A 22,817-nucleotide genomic window follows, 5' to 3' on the forward strand; every position below is an offset into this window, starting at 1 on the left:
AAGCAAAAAGCAGAAACTATTACAGATACAAATGTAAATAGTTGAAAATAGTTCTACACCAGAACATATGTATAGGCATATCAAAAGGTAGAGAATTCCCCCAAAATGGAAAAATAAAGAAAGGAGTATAAATACATGGTAAGTACAGTTCATTAAATTGTCTTTACACTGATGAGCAAATTCAGCATAAATATTTGCACAATCAGCAGGAACAGCCATGCAAAGAAATGTTTTACTTAGAAGTGCTGAAAAATTGCAGTGTCAGCAATCTTTTGTATGATGTCCAACCCGACATTACACAATACAAATTGTTAAAAATTTGCAATGGAAGTTATTTTGGGAGGGGTATTTCTTGCAACTTATATTCCTTTCTTTACAAATCATCCAGAAATGTACATACCATACTACGTCTGAAAAACACTAATGTCATCAAATGATGACAAGGGTGTATGAAATCCTACCTGCTACGATCACGTCTGCGATTGCGCCAAACTTCCGCACAGTCTCGTGAGAAGTGGCCCTTCTCTCCACACTGGTAGCATCTCAGGTTGGGGTCAAAACCCCGCCGCCTCCTCCCTCGCGTCCTGGGACGCGCCATTGACACTCTCACCCTCCCTCCACACAAACCCCTGCAGGCAGAGATAGGATCATAAGCAGAGCTTGATTTAGCTATATAGAACATGCCCAAGTACAACTGACATGAATTATTGAAAAATGCAATCTCATATTTATGTCTACATGCACTAAATGCAACCTATTATTGAAAAATGCAACCTCATATTTATGTCTACATGCACTAAATTCAACCTATTATTGAAAAATGCAACCTCATATTTATGTCTACATGCACTAAATGCAACCTATTATTGAAAAATGCAACCTCATATTTATGTCTACATGCACTAAATTCAACCTATTATTGAAAAATGCAACCTCATATTTATGTCTACATGCACTAAATGCAACCTATTATTGAAAAATGCAACCTCATATTTATGTCTACATGCACTAAATTCAACCTATTATTGAAAAATGCAACCTCATATTTATGTCTACATGCACTAAATTCAACCTATTATTGAAAAATGCCACCTCATATTTATGTCTACATGCAATTTTTTAAAATTTGTCTCTAACCCTTCCTTGCCCTACAACATTTTAACACACTCAGTACTTTACCATACTACATCACTAATTCCTGGGTTACGTGTAACTTAGGTTTGATGTCTTTCTAACTTCAAGGTTATGTGTACATATTCCTATTATGTTCTACACCGCCTCCGTGGTCTAGTGGTAGAGCATCCGCCCGGGGAGGGCCGAAGGTCCGGGGTTCGATCCCCGGCCGCGTCGTACCAAAAGACATTAAAAATTGGTACTTATTGTTACCCTGTCTGGCGATCGGCATTAAGGGGCTAAAACAAGGACTAGTCGGCTCGGAGTCAGTATACTGTGTCTGAGTGGGGTATTCATGTTAAACTGCGGCATGGCATCTCAGTGATACATTGATCAGTCCGGACTGGTACAAGCAGCCACACAAACACACACACGTACATGCACGTTGTTATAGGAGTGCAATAATCTTGGACGCAACGTTAAGCCCCATTTCACCTATTATGTTTTACAGCAATGTGCCATTAATTTCTGTGACACTGGCAGCAGACTGATAAATGTATGGGACAAGTGTGCAACCTGCTTTTGTCTGGCGCAACAAGGTTTACAAGTCAACATACACCTGGTGGAAGTTAAATCAAGAACCTGGAATCGAGTCCTGATAATGATTGTTAGTGGGTCATGTTGCATCTGTTTAAAAGGGACAGAATATTTGTGTATGTCACTCAGTAGACAGACAGTCACCACCTGCTGCAGGTGTTTATTGTTCCAAACACCAGGCTAATGCTACTTGTTAAAAGCTGAACTCAGCAATATTCCAGCTATATGATGGCGCCCTATAAATAATCGAAAATCCAGGGTCAGGTTTGGGGATCGGTAAACCCAGTTTGCATGTTCCCAATGAATTCAGTCTTTCAACTATTCAAATTCTTTGTTTGTTGTTTAAGACCACACTCAGTAATATTCCAGCCATATGACAGCCTAAAATTAAAAACATTCTTGACCAGACAACCCAGTAATTGATGTGAACAATGATCCATACCATCCATGAGGTATGATGACATGTATTCGGCGTGACGAGCGAACGCTTTAACCACTAGGCTATCCCACTACTCCTCAACATTAAGAGTGAGTGAGTGAGGGAGTATGGTTTTACGCCGCTTTTAGCAATATTCCAGCAATATCACGGCGGGGGACACCAGAAATGGGCTTCACACATTGTACCCATGTCGGGAATCGAACCCGGGTCTTCGGCGTGACGAGCGAACGCTTTAACCACTAGGATATCCCACTACTCCTCAACATTAAGAAAAGCAAGGCCTTATTCCAAAATAGTCCTTAAGACACACAACAAACTCAACATGCTCATGTTTATATCTACTTGACGTGGGACGTTTATGTCTCTCTGCCCGGACACAAGGCCTGTGACAACCTATACCAATGTAACTATTAGCTTGTTGAACATTATAGGGGTTCTACAATTTTACAGGTAACACACATATGAACTATAATCAATAATACCGTGCTTCTGTAATATAGATACCATGGTCTACTTACTTCCCGTCCATTTCTTTGATGGCCTTCTCGGCCTCGTCACGATACCTGTACACAATGAATGCAAAGCAGGGAGGGTTGCGAGCCAACCACATGTCGACAATCCGCCCATACTTCTCGAAAGACCTTACAATTTCATTCTTGGAAGGATCAATGCCAAGGTCAGCTACGTGTATGCGTGACCCATCCTCGGGGCTAGGACTTCGACTGTAACTTCGACTGTAGCTCCGTCGTCTGTCACGACTACGTGAACGGCTCCTCGAACGCCCCATGGTGTGGCTTTGCCTTCCTCTCTCAAACCTGTAATACAAGAACAATTGTTACAGTGCTGGACGCTCATTGTATTTGTCACTGCATCCTGCCTGTTATTTGAGGTGATTCTTTCACCAACTTCCTTATTGTGTGTCATTGTACAGCTAGTATTACACGCAGCACAAATCAGTGAAACAAAGATAGGCGTACATGTTTGTGCACAAGCCATGTCATCTTCAGTTTGACCTCTGATTAATTAATTCATTTTCCTTTCATACATTAACACGATTAGAATTTCCTTTTCATGTAGCCATTAACTATAATTGGGACCTTTTTGGAATTGTATCTCAACAAGAAAACCAGTGATTGACATGAACAACAATGACTTTATGCTTCCATGACAACCAAGTCACCGAGCCAGACACCTGATCCATTGAGCTGCTTCAAAGGGCAAATATACGTTTCTGGGGACCCTGATCCTAGATAGGGGGGGATGAAGGAAGAGGGGGAGGAGGAAAGAGAAGGGGGAGGGGTGGGGGGAAAGTATAAAACTTGCAAGGACAGATAATTTATTTTCCCTGAGTCTAGTGCTCCAAAAGGCATGTTTGTGTGGCATGGCAAACCGAATAATGATTTAATTGAGACAGTCACCCTTTTACAATTTCAACAGCGATGATGTGAAGCATATTCACAAATCACAAAATTTACATAATAACAGCAGCAAGCTTGTGTACTTGCCGCACAGACAAACAGTTGCAACGTTTCAGGAAGTAGACCAATGTGAATCAGACCCCGATCATACTGAGCAGGTGATATGTTCTCACAACATATTATGTCAGAGTACCACAACTAAACCATAGAAATATTTTCCTTTGTGAAATGAGACCCTTCAAAATACCATTAGCATTGTGGTACAAGCTGCCTGTGCTGAATAGTTTGACATTAGTCTCACAGGCCTATCCTGTACAACTTAGACTGGCAATTATCATACATGTCAGCCGGAATGGAAGTGCAGATTTTCATTTGGCAACATTTTCTTTCGATGGCCATTCTGTTTGTTTTTGAATACCGCATTCAGCAATATTCCAGCTATAAGAACATGACCCATTGATGGCTCTCAAGACAAGCAAATTTTGTTTGTTTATTGTTTAACGCCGCACTCAGCAATATTCCAGCTATATGACGGCGGTCTGTAAATAGTCGAGAATGGACAAGACAATGCAGTGATTGACATCATAAGCATCGATCCACACAATTGGGATATGATGATATGCATCAAACCAAGTCAGCGAGCCTGACCACCCGAAGTGAGTGAGTGAGTGAGCAAGAACATGACCCATCGATGGCTCTCAAGACAAGCAAATTTTGTTTGTTTGTTGTTTAACGCCGCACTCAGCAATATTCCAGCCACATAATAGTGACTTGTAAAGAATCAAATCTGGACCTGACAATCCAGTGAACAATCCAGTGAACAATATTGTGAACAACAATCTACACGGTCAGGGTATGATAAGACGCCATCAACCAAGTCACCGAGTCTGACCACCCGATTCATTATGTCACGTCTCATGACCAATGTGGGTTGCAGGGGACCTATTCTAACCCAGAATCCCCAAGGGGGCGAGAAGCAAGTGGTACTTGGGACCTACTCTGGCCCTGAATTCACGAAGGGGAGAAGTATCAGCTCTAGAGCTGAAACATGTTGCATACCTTTAGAAAGTGAACTCTATTCACGTGTACCATATGCACACGGCATGAACTGACAATACTGTAAACTTAACAAAAGAAAAGAAATGATGAAATACCCATATTCTCAAATTGTGCTATGGAACTAATCAACTCCACCACATGGTGCTATTGTTCAGCAGAATCAATATCTATCTTCATCCAGTTACAAATGTTTAGGGCTTTCAAAGAAATAATTTCAGCATTCTGCAGATGCAAAGACCTGTGATAAAGTTTCCCCACCTGATACCTGTCAACATGTGACCATTATAATATAAAGCAACTTTTATTTTCAAAGGTTTTGACCATTTCCATTTGATCTCGGTATCTGACTACAGCGATACAGAGATGTCATGTTTAAGATTTCAGCCCTATCGTAAGTTGTCCGTGACTTCTTGTGACATTGACCTACGAGGAGGATCTTCTCGCCACAGTAACATTCTCGATGAAAGGCCATGTACTAAGGTAAGTGCTACTTTCTGCACCACTACATTCAAGATGTGCACTGAGAAGAATACTCGTTTCTACAACCATGCAGGTTAGAACAGATCTCTTTATGTTTGTTTGTTGTTTAATGCCACATGCAGCAACATTTCAACTATATGATGGCAGTCTGTAAATAATCAAGTGTGGATCAGACTATCTCAATAACAAATTGTATACTGAGAGAAGCACTAGTTCCCATAACTCCATCTTGATGTCAGATAATTTAATTAGAAAAGTGTTAGTTACCATGCCACAATATTGATCCCAGATCATTTAATGAGAAAAAGTGTTAGTTTCCACACAACTATCTTGATGACATAGGGTGTACTCATCGAAGTGCTAGTTTCCACACAACTATCTTTATAACAGATCACGTACTAAGCATGCTATGAGAAGAGTTGTTTCCATACAACTGTGTTCATAGCAGACAACAAAAAGAAAGAATTGCTAGTTTCCCCACAACTTTCTCCAGAACAGCTCAAGAAAAGAATGAACAAATGAATGAATGTATGTATGTACAGTCCTCACTATTCCAACCCACTGTCAAGGCAAAGTACCAAGAGAAATGCTATTTTCAACACAACAATTTTCATGAAAAACCATGCAATTTAGTTAAGCAGTATTTTCTACTGACAGACATAAGATTACAAAGATGAACTAATTTCTACACGACTATTTTCACAACGTGGCAATCTGGAATTATTATTTTACCATGAAAGTTCTTTTTTGATACACTAGTAATCAACTTAGTAACAAGCAAGTATTTCAGATTATAATTATTGAGAGCTTGGATCAAGCAAACCAGTGCTTGATAGTGAAAACATCAATAACAAATGATTATTCAGGTCAGGTGCTGTTGTGATCTAACATCACAAATGAGTCCATGAGTTGGGCATAATGTTTGGAAAAGCTCTAAGCATGCTAACTGGATCAGGTTTAGTGGTGTAAAGCCACGGGTCTTAATCAGGACAAACTCCTGAACAGCACATCCTAGCACAACTGGAGAGTGAGTTTGATTTCATGCCAATTTTAGCAATATTCAAAACCAGGAATACCAGTATGGGTTTCACATGTTGTTACGCATGAAGGGATTCGAACTCATATCTGCGGCATGACGGGAGAGCGCCTCACCAGGCTACCCCCCCACCCCCCCTCTTATTTTCCACAACAAACTGCAATGACTTTGACCACTTCGCCATATGCCCTCCCCACAACAACTGCATGTTGTGCAAACTCGTATCTCCTTGATAATTACTTCTCAACACATTTGCTACATGATACTGACCCCATTATCTCTTAACTTAAGGGTTATACACTGACACCTTCCAGATAGCCGACAATCCTTGAACCTATATGTATAACTTATAAGCAAGTGGCTATAGAAGTACCTTATCCTGAAAACAAGTGGACAATTTTAGAATTTCCTATTGGTATCTTCCTTCCTTATATTAAAACATCACATGTATCTCACTGCATAGGACAACAATGACATCTAAGGCTTGTTCACAATCTAATAGATGCAAAACAAAATTGTTCAGGCAGCACTGTTTTGACGATGATAATTATTATTATTTGTTCTCAATAATTCAATTAACAAAATTGCAGTGTTCATTCGAGTGAGTGAGTGAGTGAGTGAGTGAGTGAGTGAGTGAGTGAGTGAGTGAGTGAGTGTGAGTGAGTGAGTGAGTGAGTGAGAGCGAGTGGGCAAGTGAGCAATATCATGATGGAGGGCAGCAGACATGGGCTTCACACATTGTATACATGGGGAAAGCATCTTCCTGAGGCAAGGGAGTTAACTGACATAAAAATCCAGTTTCCGTCCTTGCCGAACAAGACTGTAATTTCTAGGCTCGATCGTAGCGCCACCAGTGGTTATACGAGTTATGTCCCTTCTATGTCCCTCTTATTGACCAATCAGATTCCACCTCTCATATCACTTGCATTTGCTTCAAACAAAATGGTGGCACCCAGTCAAGACGATATGATCAAGATCGATATTATAATAAAACGGGTCCTTTTTCGCGAAGTGCGTCAGATCACGTGGGCATCTTGATTAAAAACAGGAACAGACTTGGAAAACATCTGTTGACCCTAAGGTACACATGCTTTGTAAATCCTGCAATCGACCGAAAACAACACGGCAGTTTACGAACCTGATGTCGATTTCGTAGCACGATTATGATTGGACTATGCCTAGACTCGTTAGTCCAGCCAAATTGTAACTCCATAATTCCGGCTGAGTTCGGCAAGGGGGGAAACTGGACTTTTATAGTCAGTCAACGCCTTGAGAAGATGTGGGAATAGAGCACAAGGCACTCAGCATAACTTGCAAATGCTTGGACTACAAGGCTACACCGCCAACCTCTAGTTGCAGAAAATGTTGTGACAGTGGCGTGGAGTCAATGAAACAAAGACAACAAATTTTCTTGAATTAGAGTCACTCTGTCCTCAACTGCTACCTCTTGTTTACCTTGATCGATTCCACGGATGCATCATCGATCTCATACTTTTTACTCAACAGTGCTGTCAACCTTTTGCCACGACCAATTAACAGGCATGAGGATAGGGAACTTTACCCATGTTACCATAAGAGCCAATCAGAGAGCCTGTACCACATGATACTGCAATAGGCACATCCACTTCAAAGCTTTGCAACAAAAACATTACTTAGTTCCTTATCTTATCTGGTATGGTGATAAAGGTGTCATGCATTAGGATGGAGCTTGCTTCGTAACATGTTGGATACACACTGTTCCTCTCTGATGCAAGTGTTCACGCAGGTTGAGCAGGCCATGTGTGCAACTGCTCCACTTATCTGATAATTCTTGTATCATTATTGAAAGAGTGAGTGAGTGAGTGAGTGAGTGAGTGAGTGAGTGAGTGAGTATTTAAAATCGGCTATAGTTCAGCCATATCGTGACTTTATCAAATTATACAATACATAAACTTTGAATAAAAAATATGTTGACAAAGTACAATAAAAGAACTAGATTATCACAGACATAGGTTTAAAACTTGTAAATAACCATAAACTTTGACCATTCATAACAATACAAAATAAAATTGGGCTATATGTCACCAGGAACCAAAGTTAGGCCACCATACTGGGGACCATGGGGACTTACAGTACCTCTGCTACCTGCATGGGCCCCAGTAGGATTTACACTTTCCCTTTAGTCACTAGTCATTATGGAGAAGGTTAGCCAAAGATTAAAACAAACAAATATTCTTCAATTAAAACACATGAAATACTTTGAATGACGTGGGCTTACATACCCTCTCAGGGTTATTGAAACAGACACGTGCTAGAATGAACACTGAACTTGAACCATATTTGAACATGCCACTTGAACTGATCCTGATAAATCTCACAGGCAGAAATGAAACATGGCCCTCACAATGATATTGAAACAATTAAATTGACTGGCAGATGTTGCCGGAGCACTATCTAGATCAGCCCAGAAACTTAACTCCAGTCTTCTCAAGCATATGTAGATACATTCATTCAGGGGACAGTGTTCTAATCACTGGAACATATTCTAGTCACATACACAGGTGAGGTCAGGTGAAATTGGGTTCAACGTCGCGTCAAAGATTATTGCACTTGCGTGCATGTATGTGTGTGTGTGTTTGTGAGGCTGCTTGTACTAGTCCAGACTGATGCTGATTTATAGTGCTAGCTCACTGAGATACCATGCCGCAGTTTTACATGAATGAGCCGACCAGTCCTTGTTTTAGCCCCTCAATGCCGAGTGCCAGACAGGGTAACAACAAGTACCATCTTTTAACATCTTTTGGTATGACACGGTTGGGGATTGAACCCCGGACCTTCCGCTCTCCGGGTGGACGCCCTACCACTAGACCATGGAGGTGGTCCGTCACATACACAGAGATCTGATAGGCCACACTTTCTTAATTTTATTGTTCATGAATTTATTCCAGCTTTTCCATACATGGTCGGTCGAAATAAATATAAAAATAAATGGCTATGTCAATCATTTATTTATTGATATGAAAGTCAATGTGCTCTTGAGTCAAAACTGCAGCTGGACTCCTGAATCACTGATTGTGATGTAGACATGAAACATATACATAACATTTAATATTGTATAAGAGGGTCTATATTAATAGGAGGAGGCATAATAAAAATAAATATTTTAAAGTCTAATTTATTAGTTAACCAGTTGCTTTTCAGCATGTTCAGTAGGGAGGTGGGCCCGTAAAGTGAAAAAAAAAGAAATTTGTGGCCTTAATGTCAATTGAATTTGAATTTGTGGATTGAGGTGAAATGAGGTCACTTTTAAGATTATTTCACTCAAATGTTTGTTTGTTCTTTAACAAAGCACTTAGCAATATTCAAGCTATAGGATGGCAACATTTCCCTCAAACCTGACCACCACATCCATTTAGTCACCTAACCTGACCACCACATCCATTAAGTCACCTAACCTGACCACCACATCCATTTAGTCACCTAACCTGACCATAACATCCATTTAGTCACCTAACCTGACCACCACATCCATTTAGTCATCCAACCTGACTACCACGTCCATTTAGTCACCTAACCTGACCACCACATCCATTTAGTCACCTAACCTGACCACCACATCCATTTAGTCACCTAACCTGACCACCACATCCATTTAGTCACCTAACCTGACCACCACATCCATTTAGTCACCTAACCTGACCACCACATCCATTTAGTCACCTAACCTGACCACCACATCCATTTAGTCACCTAACTGACCACCACATCCATTTAGTCACCTAACCTGACCACCACATCCATTTAGTCACCTAACCTGACCACCACATCCATTTAGTCACCTAACCTGACCACCACATCCATTTAGTCACCTAACCTGACCACCACATCCATTTAGTCGCCTAACTGACCACCACATCCACTTAGTCACCTAACCTGACTACCACATCCATTTAGTCACCTAACTGACCACCACATCCATTTAGTCACCTAACTGACCACCACATCCATTTAGTCACCTAACCTGACCACCACATCCATTTAGTCACCTAACCTGACCACCACATCTATTTAGTCACCTAACTGACCACCACATCCACTTAGTCACCTAACCTGACCACCACATCCATTTAGTCACCTAACTGACCACCACATCCATTTAGTCACCTAACTGACCACCACATCCATTTAGTCACCTAACCTGACCACCACATCCATTTAGTCACCTAACCTGACCACCACATCTATTTAGTCACCTAACTGACCACCACATCCATAAAGTCACCTAACCTGACTACCACATCCATTTAGTCACCTAACCTGACCACCACATCCATTTACTCACCTAACCTGACTACCATATCCATTTAGTCACCTGACTACCACATCCATTTAGTCACCTAACCTGACTACCACATTCATTTAGTCACCTAACCTGACTACCACATCCATTTAGTCACCTAACATGACCACCACATCCATTTAGTCACCTAACCTGACCACCACATCCATTTAGTCACCTAACCTGACTACCCAAACCATTTAGTCACCTGACCTGACCACCACATCCATTAAGTCACCTAACCTGACCACCACATCCATTTAGTCACCTAACCTGACCACCACATTCATTTAGTCACCTAACCTGACTACCACATCCATTTAGTCACCTAACCTGACCAGCACATCCATTTAGTCACCTAACCTGACCACCACATCCATTTAGTCACCTAACCTGACTACCACATCCATTTAGTCACCTAACCTGACCACCACATCCATTTAGTCACCTAACCTGACCACCACATCCATTTAGTCACCTAACTGACCACCATCACCAATTTAGTCACCTAACTGACCACCACATCCATTTAGTCACCTGACATGACCACCACATCCATTTAGTCACCTAACTGACCACCATCATCAATTTAGTCACCTAACTGACCACCACAGGGGTCCGGAAACCGTCATATGCGCCGGACATGTCCGATTGGGAATCTCAAATGTCCGGTCTAAAATATTGCTTACCGGACATTTAAAGTTTTCTGTCCGGACATTTTAAAAAGTATTGTCCGGACATTCTTAAATTTTGACCGGACATGATCAACCGTTAGGACTGAGCAATTTCTGTCTGCAGTTGTAACACAATGAAGATTATCTACACTGACAAGCTTTGTTTGTTTTGATTGCTGTAAATACATCGTACCTAGAATGATAGTCCAATCGGTCAATCACTGTAATAGGCAATAAACTGAGTTGACACTGATTAATCGAGGATTTATTACTGAGAACATCTTGTTAATTTGAGTAAAACGTATTTACAACTGTACATAAATACCTTGCATCATCGATGTACCTCATTATCCTCACAATGCTACGATACTTAACCTCAGTCAAGAAGCGAAAGCTTGACGACAGCCAGTCGACCGATGCAGATCAGTCGAGCGGATCTGCCAAACCCTCAAAGTCTGAATGATCATTTTGTAAGTCGTGGCTAACGACTTTCACTTGGTTGACATACAACGAGGATTTGCAGATTTTATTTGTTTTCAGTAGCTAGTCGTATATTGAATCTTGATTGACCGCCATTTTGCTTTCTGTGACGATCGATAACAAAAAATTTTATGGTCAATAATTAAGTACAGATGAAAAAGTATTCAAATAACTACTGCTATCAACGATAGTTTAGGATTTATGATTATATTATCTGTCTTGTTTTAAATAATCTTTAGTTTAAAAAAAAAACTTTTCCCGTGAGGTCACGTGATAACCAAATATGGGATAATAGTCTCGATCCAAATGTTACAACGCGTACACTCTAGCAGACTCATGAATATTAATTAGACCGTTCACAACGTTGACAGATCGTTATTATAACAGAAACAAACGAATGTTTTCCATATATATCTAAAATGATATTATTTGTTATTAATTGTCCGGTGAATTAAACAATTTAAATTGAAACAATTCGTAATTCATCATATTATGAATACGTAACAACATGTAATTTGTGTGTAAAAAGTCGTACTAAAACACGCTGTTTGAAGGGGGCGTGGCATAAATGTAAATGTCCGATTGGGATTTTAAATTTTCCGGACCCCTGGACCACCATCATCAATTTAGTCACCTAACTGACCACCATCATCAATTTAGTCACCTAACTGACCACCACATCCATTTAGTCACCTAACCTGACCACCACATCCATTTAGTCACCTAACCTGACCACCACATCCATTTAGTCACCTAACCTGACCACCACATCCATTTAGTCACCTAACCTGACCACCACATCCATTTAGTCACCTAGCCTGACTACCACATCCATTTAGTCACCTAACCTGACCACCACATCCATTTAGTCACCTAACCTGACCACCACATCCATTTAGTCACCTAACTGACCACCATCATCAATTTAGTCACCTAACTGACCACCACATCCATTTAGTCACCTGACATGGCCACCACATCCATTTAGTCACCTAACTGACCACCATCATCAATTTAGTCACCTAACTGACCACCATCATCAATTTAGTCACCTAACTGACCACCATCATCAATTTAGTCACCTAACTGACCACCACATCCATTTAGTCACCTAACCTGACCACCACATCCATTTAGTCACCTAACCTGACCACCACATCCATTTAGTCGCCTAACTGACCACCACATCCATTTAGTCACCTAACTGACTACCCAAACCATTTAGTAACATCTTACAACCAGCATAGGTTGCTGTGCACCAAATCTAACCTGTAACCCCAATGGGAAGGTTCCCATGCTCAATGAACACCTTGATAATACCTGTGCAAAATGCAAAATATAACAAAACAACTATCAGACAAGAATCTAACTCTATAAGTTATTACGTAAATAAATTTTGATGCACATACAAAATGTTTTAATATTTGTTCCTTCTAAATAAGAGATAAATCACCAGGCAACTGAGAATTCTGTTCGATCACTGATGTAAGTGTACACCTTGAACATGAGGAAAAATCCATAAACGGGCATGATAACACGAACCAATTACAAGGTTCTACACCAAATGTTGCAAGCAGATCAATATTATCATATTGACAAAAGAGTCATATATTTTTCAAGTGAGTGAATGAGTGAGTGAGTGAGTAAGTTGTGTTAAACGCTCCTTTAAACAGTACTCAAGGCTTATCATGGCATGTCAGTGGAAAGAAAGCCCCAAGTGAAGGCAGGTCTTAGACATTTACCACTTCGGTGAAACCCACAAGCATGGGTATGGTGCTGACAAACCTAGAAGAACTTTGGTTAGTACCAGAACATATTTGGGTTGTTTTATTCATATCGAATGGCAACAAATTGCAACTATAACTATTGTTTTGCATACTATCAACAATCCAACTGGCATTTTAAAATGTCTGTCTAATACTATTAACAAACTATGATACACCTTAGGTGTTTAATGCGGCACTCATCAATATTTCAGCTATATCATAAAGACCTGTAAATTATCGTGTCTGGATCAGAAAATCCAGTGATTCACATCAAATAGAGTACCTATCTATGGAATTAGATACAATGGCATGCATCAACTACGTCAATCACTTCTAGTGAGTGAGTGAGTGAGTGAGAATCTAACACTGTTGTTGGTGGCCCCAGGGGGCTACGTCTTCCGTTTAGTCTGCTATACAATTTCAAGAATAAATTCTGGGGATTCTGGGTAAGAACTGGTTTTGTTTGTTTCTTGTTAAATGCCGCACTCAGCAACATTCCAGCTATATCATAATATATGACAGCGGTCTGTAAATAATCAAGTCTGGACCAAACAATCCAGTGATTGACATCATGTGCATCAATCCCGTTAGTTGCCTCTTACGACAAGCATAGTTGCCTCTTATGGTAAGCATGGGTTGCTGAAGACCTATTCTACCCGGGATCTTCACGGGTTGGGTAAGAATTGGTTCTCAGCAACCTTTGCTGGTCATTAGAGGTGAGTTAATGGATCAGATGGTCAGGCTCGGAGACTTTATTGATCACATGTCATTGTACACATATAGTGTGGATTGTGGCCTTTTGCCAGACATTCTGTAATATAGCTGGAATATTGCTGAGCGCAGCTGTCAACAACAAACAAAATTTCTAATTGAAAAGACAAATTCACTGAGAACATCTCATTCTCCCAGTTTTTGTTTCATTACTTGTTACAGATCCTCAAACCAAACATTTCACAAAGTGGAATAAATGTATAATTTGTCTTTCTTGATGCTGGGTCTGTTAACATGGCTAACTAATTACTGTCATTGAAAGTTACCTATTACTTCAGTTCTCTAAAAACACAATATCTAAACTCGTATTACTTCCTTCACCCGATTTAACATTACTTTCTAAACACAGCTTCCAAAGAAAGCTACTGAAACACCCTTATTTCAAACCTTACAATTTTGAAAAATAGAGCCCCAAACCAAATATTCAAAAGAGGCCAAATGTTCCTCGTCCCATATCTGAGAAGCATTGTACCTGATTATCGTCATACACAGTCAGTGACGTCTGTTCACTTTGCGTTGGCCTAGGGAAACAACATCTGCTTCATAACCGAAGAATACCTAAAGACTATTGCTAAATACTTCACCAATTCTTCTCAAGCTGTTACTCTGGAAATGCATCTAAAGTCCACCTTGAGAAGCAACAGCTTGTGGCTTAAGTACAATGAATGGACACAACAATAGACATGCAGGAATATGTGTAGGGTCACACATAAGAATTGAAGTTATGCTCTGATGAATACGTATAGCTAGTTCATACAAGTGCATGACAATTGTATGGGGTGGTTTCATTGTATGTTCGGCTTTGTTGTCTTTAAATACATGCCTGGAATTGCCTGAAATCACATCAACGAAGTATCTTGGCAATTGTATTGTACATTGCATAGTCAAGAAATGTCAACCATTCTTTAGGAATGTTATCTTTTTACACCTGACTTCGAAATAAATTCAAAATCAATTGATTATAGGGCAAGCTGTTTCAAAAACTGGTGGGTTCAAGCTGTTTCAAAAACTGGTGGGTTCAAGCTGTCTCCTTGTTTTAAGTGTGAAATCAAGGTTTAAGAATCTATATTTTGAATCTTGATATTGTAAGGTATGTCTGGGTGATCCAGCAGAATGCCTGTGATACATATAGCCATTTTGACTTTGTTCTCTGTGTTATTTGAGTGGCATGACATTGAATATCAATATATTCGAACAAGGAATTATCCCCAAATCATCGAGTCCTTTCATTACAATCAGGATATAATTGTATTACATGACCGAAATTACAAACTCCCATTGAATCGAGACTTCAACCGTACTCCAATCACACTTCTACATGAATCTCCCTGTTCCATGTTTGACATGTACACTAGTGGTGCAACTATATGGCGATACAGTATTATATCCCGATACAAGGCCCACGCTACAATACATCTATTTACAACCCCTGTATCGTGAAACATTACAAGTTATATTGGTGTAAAAATGTGAAGAATAACAGAAATGGTTCAACAACCAGCCATATTCAGTTTCTCTGGCATTTCCCTGTTGGTTATGTAGAGCATAACATTCACAGTACCAGCTAGCCTACAATTCCTGTCCTACAATATCCCATCATCGATCTCTGAAATTTAAAAACAAACGACTCAGTGTTGTGATTCACGAAGAAGGAATATAAATTTATGAAATAAAACTCCTGTGTCTTGATATCACACCGATAGTATGAGAATAAGTATGGCACTGCGACCCCAGCATATTTTTACACCTCTTCTGTAGACACTATTCTGCACTACTCCACATCAATCCAAACTGATAGTTCATAGGACTTGTGATAATAGCAGTCTCAGCCATACAATGAAGCCATATAATATACCAAAATATCAACATGGCATCCAACCAATCACAAAGACAATGACTTACCCATATAATGAAAACATGCTGCTTCAAAGACACCCCCTTTAAACACAGACGAAGTCCCGACCTAGACTAGATCAGCTACTATCCTAATTACTTGTCCTGATGTCGCCGAACCTGCTGTCTCATTTGAATATTTTCTGTAATATATGCTACTAAATTCTAAACGCTATTAATGATTGTGTTCAGCTCTACATCCTCCATACACTAAATCCAGATTGTGCTTTATGTTTCTGTTAATAACAGTACAAACTGAATTCCACAGCCGATCTCAATAGCCTGAGCAGAACACAGAGACGGTCGCATCGAGCCAAACATTTCAGTCTACTTATCAATGTCGTTTTAACTGGTAGAGACACATGAATAATTAAAAACTACAGCATGAAATATTCAACATTTGAAATACCATCAGGGGTATCATTACTCAAGTCTATGGAATATTTCTAAATCACCATGGGGCTGAGAGAGAATTATGCACACATACATCACAAGTTTGTTTCAACATATATCAAGATCTCTGGTTCAAAGGTTAACACTGACGCTATCCTTGATCAACATTAATCAACAAAAATGTTTTGTCGATCAACATTAATCAACACAATTATTCGTTCATCAACATTAATCAACAGAAAATGCCATCACAACAATTAGTGTCTGTTTTCCACATAATATATGCCAGGTGACACATTCACAAATAAGGTCATGAATGACATCAGATATTAACAGACTGCTGTGACATGGATAGCAAATTGCTGACTGCGGCATTAAACAACAAGAACACCAGATGCATCAGAAAATCTACAACGTTCAAAAACCTTTTGCTGACACATACTGTAAGGTAGAATACTGTTCATTTCTGCATTACTCTAAACTCTCGCCCACCTTATGAATGTTAATACTGTATTCGATGTAATAAGCGCCCACAGCGATATTTGCTTATATATTGGCTAGTGAACAATCCCAATTAGCACCCCTTCCGATTGATCAATGTACACAAGACTTATTTATTTGTGTATAATACACACTCGTGTTTTATAATATGCACCCTTAATTATGGGCAATTAAATTCTGGAAAAATATATGTCGTATGTAAACATTTCAGGCTGTCAGTATAAACCACGAAATTTACGATCTTTCAACTCTGTTTTTTTTCACCAAAATAATATTCTAATATGAGCCCCTTATTTCTAATTTTGAGAGCGCCCTAGGCGCTTATTAGGTTGACTACGGTAGTAGATTTCAATCCATGAAGTTCAGGTTGCCATTGTACGAAACAACCATAGCCCTACGACTGCCGTAATTCTATGTTGAGGTAAGGGAGTAAAGATCCCCTTTGCGCTAAGATCGCCTTGTACAACGACACCCTGAAGATCAAAACAAGCTTAAAATATTTTGGAAACAATGCCCATAGTTTGATCACAAAATGCCTATACTGAGTCTTCCCACTGGAGTCCACAACTTAACTTAGCACCATTTTCAATAGATTTAAGTGTTATGACATGAACTACTATTAGCTGAGCTCACTAGACCATGTAGACAGAACAGAATTTTACTAGGACAAGTGGCTGAAGTCACAGACTGATATCATTACATTTGAGTCTTACAAAACACTGATTTGAATCGTAGAGACTTGTTTAAAAATAATCAGCTCTGATAACCATTTGCCACATTCCGCGCAAACAGCATTTCAACAATGGTAATTTGATACTAATTTGTTCAAATAGTCGAAAATATATATTTATCTGAAACAACATTTTTACCTGACAGACTTCAAAAATTCTGCTCTCATCGCTAACAGTTGAGCTTGCTCGTACTAACACCAAACTATCTCAGGCAAGGCTGGCAGCATAATGATATTGAAAGACAAAATCATAATGTGCCAATATCCGATAACAGACTGCATAATCACAAAGCCAATTCAAGTCATTCACACGTTCATTTTAGCTGGAGATCAATACAATCATATACCATAGATCATGATACATTCTGGGCAACATGTGTAATGTAGGACTTATCAAATATTATTCTGAATCGGGAACAGAGCAAATTAAACAGAAATTGCAGATAAAAAGCCTTGATAGTCCTGCCACTAATTACGTATCAACAAAACCTTCCTGTCCCATCCAATCCAATATTTGTAGGGAATCAGTAGGTCTCTGCACGCTAATTGCCAAGGTTATATTGAAATGATATATTGTCCTGAGTCGGCCTGGAAGAAATTTGATACGGATAGTATAGAGAAAGTACAGCTGCTTCGGATTACAAATTTAGGTGGGTCCATGATCAGTAGAAATGGTTTGGTATGTCAGGGGTTTAGATTGGTCTGTCGTGGGGACTCTATGGGACTCTAGAAACTATCACTGATGAATTTGGGGGTCAAAACCATGAACAAAAGGGTCTGAGGCTGGGGTCATGTTCCACACCTCACCTGATTTCCTAGAATTTGACATCCTGACGTATGCTCAGAAGCCTAACCCTATTGTAGCTGGGTTCAATGTTGGATTGAAGAAAATCAACTGCTGCCACTATGAACTTTGATTTCATAATTCTTACAGAATAGAAATGTCAGTTATATGCAACATGCAATCAATAGTGTGGCTATAATTCACAATTCAGACAGAAAAATGTATCAATCAACAAGAAGCATTTGAAAACACGCTTTTTTGAACACCCTTTTCTTGGTCTTATTGTGAGAAGTTAACCACAAGGGAACATGATCTTCCATGGCATGCTCCTGTTGACCAATGCATAGCTTCAGGAATATACAACATTGTTTAAACCTGACAATATATTTTTGCTATTGATATATCAGCGCCGTAGCCAGCCGGGTTTTTTTTATTATAGAAAACAGTTTTAATTGAATCAAGTTGGGGACAAATGATACTTGTACAAATATTTGCCCCCTCTGTCATAAAAAGTTAACTACGTCCTTGTATATTGTTCATTTTGCCTACATATGCTCATATTGACCTTGGAAATCCATACAAATAGTATATAAAAAAATTGATCTGACCTTGAGGAAAACAATGGAGTACTTTGGTCATCGGTGAAGTCCTGAGCTGATATCCTGAATACTCTATCAAATTGTGCCATGCAAAATAAGTATCCGACAATACACATACCGTATTTGACGTAATAAGCACCCACGGCAATATTTGGTGATATATTGGCTTGTGAACAATCCCAATTAGCACCCTTCCGATTGATCCATGTACACAAGACTTATTTATTTGTGTATAATACGCACTCGTGTGTTATATGCAACCTTAATTACGGGCAGTTAAATTCTTGAAAAATATATGTTGTGTACAATACGCACATACTTTTCTTTTGTATCATTTCTGGCTGTCAGCATAAACCACAAACATTTTCAACTCTTTCACCAAAATTCTATTCTAATAAGAGCCCCCTATTTCTAATTTTGAGAGAGCCCTGGGCGCTTATTACGTCGAATACGGTAAGTGCTACCTGGTTATGGGAATCATTACTTTGAAAATATAGAGAGTAAAACCTGCAATCAAAATAACTTCATATCAAAATATATTATTCAGGGTAAAAAGTAGTATTTTTTTATTGGGTATGTTTTAACGTAATCAGTGGTAGATTGAATGAAAACGTGTGTACAGCTATATCCGGCTTGGATTACGAGACAATACACAGGGTAATCTTTATCCCTCATATAAAACAATGCCCAGCATAACAAGAAATACAATCAAAATGGTAAATCATCATGTCTAGTGATGTTTTCATTTTCATTGAAAAGTTTGTTAAAGCTTGATTCATTCACCTGAAGCGATACAATGTCATTTTTGTTTTGGCTAAAGAAAAGAGTTTGATGAAAGTGTAACCCATACATAAGTCAAACCCTTCTTACAGAATCTTTCTTCTGGTCCTCAAAATTTGGCTTATCTACAGTCATATACGGTACCATGTGTATAATTTTGACTGTCAACCATAAATCTTTTGTATTGCCTGGGTTTTATCGGATGCAAACTATTGATCCTATGTTAAAATAAATTGAGATTGTATGCAAATAATATCCACTGTAAGTCCCAAAACACATGACCGATGCAAGAGCATGGATGCTGAAACGGTTACCACACTGAGTGCCCTACATTGATCATCTTCCCAAGGCAAGAGAGTTAACTGACTCTAAAAGTCCAGTTTCCATCCTTGCCGAACTAGGCTGGAATTACTGGGCTCGATCGAAGCGCCACCAGTGGCTATTACCAGTTATGTCCCTTCTCAGCCTCTCCTATGGACCAATCAGATTCCACCTCTCGTATCACCTGCGTTTGCTTCACACAAAATGGTTGCGCCCGGTCAGGACGATCTGATCAATAATCAAGATCAATATTGTGATAAACGGGTCTTACATTGCGAAATGCATCAAATCATGTGAGCGCCTTGATTAAAAACATGAAAAGATTTGGAAAACGAGTTGGCGGTGCACATGCTTTGCAAATCCTGCAATCGACTGAAATGTGCACGACAGTTAACGAACCGGATTTCGATTTCGGTGTGCGATTTTGATTGGACTATGCATTGACTCGTTAGTCCAGCCAAAATGTAACTCCATAATACCAGCCTAGTTCTGCAAGGGTGGAAACTAGACTTTTATAGTCAGTTCACTCTCTTGCCTCGGGAAGATGTACATTGATAAAATAACAGGCAGAAGACTGAAGAACAATAGTTGGTTTCCTTATAGTCAGTTTCTGGTGAGCGGTACTCAACCTATGTCGCATGCGCTAATTAGTGACTTGAAATCAAAATCCTGTGAAAATTGTACATGTAAAAATTGCAGGACATTTAATAAATAGGCTTTACATAGGTAGGCATATAAGAGTTTGTCACAGATGAACCGTTACCATGTTACCATGGCTGGCGAACAGGTTAATATCTTGTACATCGCTAAAGCATAAAGTAGGCAAAAATAAAGTCCTATTTTAGTTTCTATTTTACTGTATGCTTAAGTATGTTTTATTAATGTACATTTTTACACTATTTGTGTTTGTTTTCTGTGTCAATCCACAACATTTTAATGTTTTAAATATGTTTTAGTAGAAGTATGTCAGTTAGTATGCTTACTGTATGCTCCTGTGACAATCCATCCAGCTAAGGTTAATACAGACAATACCCTAATCTGTTAATCCTCTATATCCAAAGTTGGGAAGTGGGGGTGGATTGTTGGAACGATTGAAGCTTCTCAATTTGAAACAAGCTTTATCTCATATTTCTGTTTCGATACAAACAATGTTTGGTGAGGTGAGGTGAGGTGAGGTGAAATTTGGTTTAACGTCGCGTCCAAGATTATTGCACTGACATCGCGATGTGCGTGCGTGCATGCGCTTGTACTAGTCTGGACTGATGCCGATTTATAGTGCTAGCTCACTGAGATACCATGCCCCAATTTAACAGAATATCCCACTCAGACACAGTATACTGACTCTGGGCCGACCAGTCCTTGTTTAGCCCCTTAAGGCCGAGCGCCAGACAGGGTAACAACAAGTACCATCTTTTAATGTATTTTGGTATGAGGCGGCCGAGGATCGAACCCCGGACCTTCCGCTCTCCGGGCGGATGCTCTACCACTAGACCACAGAGGCGGTCTAAACAATGTTTGGACAGTCCATGTCAAATGTTTTCACTCATTCACAAAGTTTCGATTTAAAGAAGGACATCCCCATCAATAATACACAGCAGACATCACATGTATCTTATTTCTTGTTGGTACAGGGGTTACCCTAGACCCACATTTTAACACTTAGGACCCCAAAGTTCCTGGAGTTTGCACATATACCAGAGATCTTCATAGCACTTGAAACTAAGTGCCCATTGGCATGCAAATTGGGAATCGTTATTTTGTTCAAAATTGGGATTTTTATAAGTCGTTGTTTTCTTTAATTCCTTGAAATTAACATTCTATATTGACATTAAATTTGATGCAGAAATGTGAACCTAAACATTGAAACCTCTTTTTCATTATTGAACTGTTATTAGTGAAATACAAGTCAACTGTACAAAGCCATCAGATCAGTTGTAACTATACTGTATACAGTGTGCATAAACAGGAAATTGGAACTTCATAGATCTTAATAGGGGAACTTCTAATGACATTTGCTGCAGACTAGGGGAAGAATGTTATCATCGAAGCATGTCACATTCTACAAAGCAGTCATAGCACTGTGGGGATCCTAACGGACCCATGCTTTAAAATAGACTTACGACTATTGTGGCCCTACAATCGCTTTGTGGAATGGGAAAATCTCAAGGCTAGTCTAACAGTCCCTGAACCATATCATTTTCTCTTCCCAGCTCTAACTGTAATGCTGTAACACTAAATGAAGCAAATCTAGATTTTCCACATCTCACTTGGGCTCCTCTTAATTATTTTTGTTTCTATCAGATTATATATTTTCAGAGATGATATATTACCATATTCGATGTAATAAGCGCCCTGCTCTAATAAGCGTCCACGGTGATATTTGCTAATATATTGGGTCCCCTTCCGATTGATCAAGGTACACAAGACTTATTTATTTGGGTATAAGACGCACTTGTGTGTTATATGCACCCTTAATAATAGGCAATTACATTCTTATACACACATACTTTTCTTTTATATCATTTCAGGCTGTCAGCATTAACCACAAAATTAGATCTTTCAACTTGGTTCTTTTTCTCACCAAAATTATATTCTATAAAGAGCCCCCTATTTCTAATTTTTAGAGCGCCCCAGACGCTTATTACATCTAAAACGGTAGTCTAAG

The 22,817-nt window shown here is 39.3% G+C and overlaps 2 protein-coding genes across 8 annotated transcripts in view; one reads left to right on the forward strand and one right to left on the reverse strand.

Annotated features, from left to right (window-relative positions):
• Positions 1-22,817, reverse strand: part of LOC139462539 (serine/arginine-rich splicing factor 7-like) — a 45,645-nt gene that overhangs the window by 11,753 nt on the left and 11,075 nt on the right. For 4 of the 5 annotated variants that reach the window (XM_071244337.1, XM_071244341.1, XM_071244338.1 and 1 more), the window contains 2 exons: positions 2,668-2,964; positions 462-629 (listed from right to left, as the gene is read on the reverse strand). In XM_071244337.1, coding sequence (XP_071100438.1) covers positions 462-629; positions 2,668-2,936 — 437 coding nt within the window. In that variant the 5' untranslated portion in view covers positions 2,937-2,964. Of the gene's footprint in view, positions 1-461; positions 630-2,667; positions 2,965-17,807; positions 17,877-22,817 lie in introns of those variants that run through there. The other variant, XM_071244336.1, reaches the window with a different exon arrangement.
• Positions 4,974-22,817, forward strand: part of LOC139462540 (probable splicing factor, arginine/serine-rich 6) — a 36,724-nt gene continuing 18,880 nt past the window's right edge. For all 3 annotated transcript variants that reach the window (XR_011653034.1, XM_071244342.1, XM_071244343.1), the window contains exon 1: positions 4,974-5,106. Coding sequence is in view for 2 of the 3 variants with exons in the window: in XM_071244342.1 (XP_071100443.1) it covers positions 4,990-5,106 (117 nt within the window). In the remaining variant the exon portion in view is untranslated. The remainder of the gene's footprint in view (positions 5,107-22,817) is intronic.

The sequence above is a fragment of the Haliotis cracherodii genome, unplaced genomic scaffold (genome assembly GCF_022045235.1).
Source record: "Haliotis cracherodii isolate W230 unplaced genomic scaffold, xgHalCrac1.p SCAF_15, whole genome shotgun sequence".
Classification (NCBI taxonomy): Eukaryota; Metazoa; Mollusca; class Gastropoda; order Lepetellida; family Haliotidae; genus Haliotis; species Haliotis cracherodii.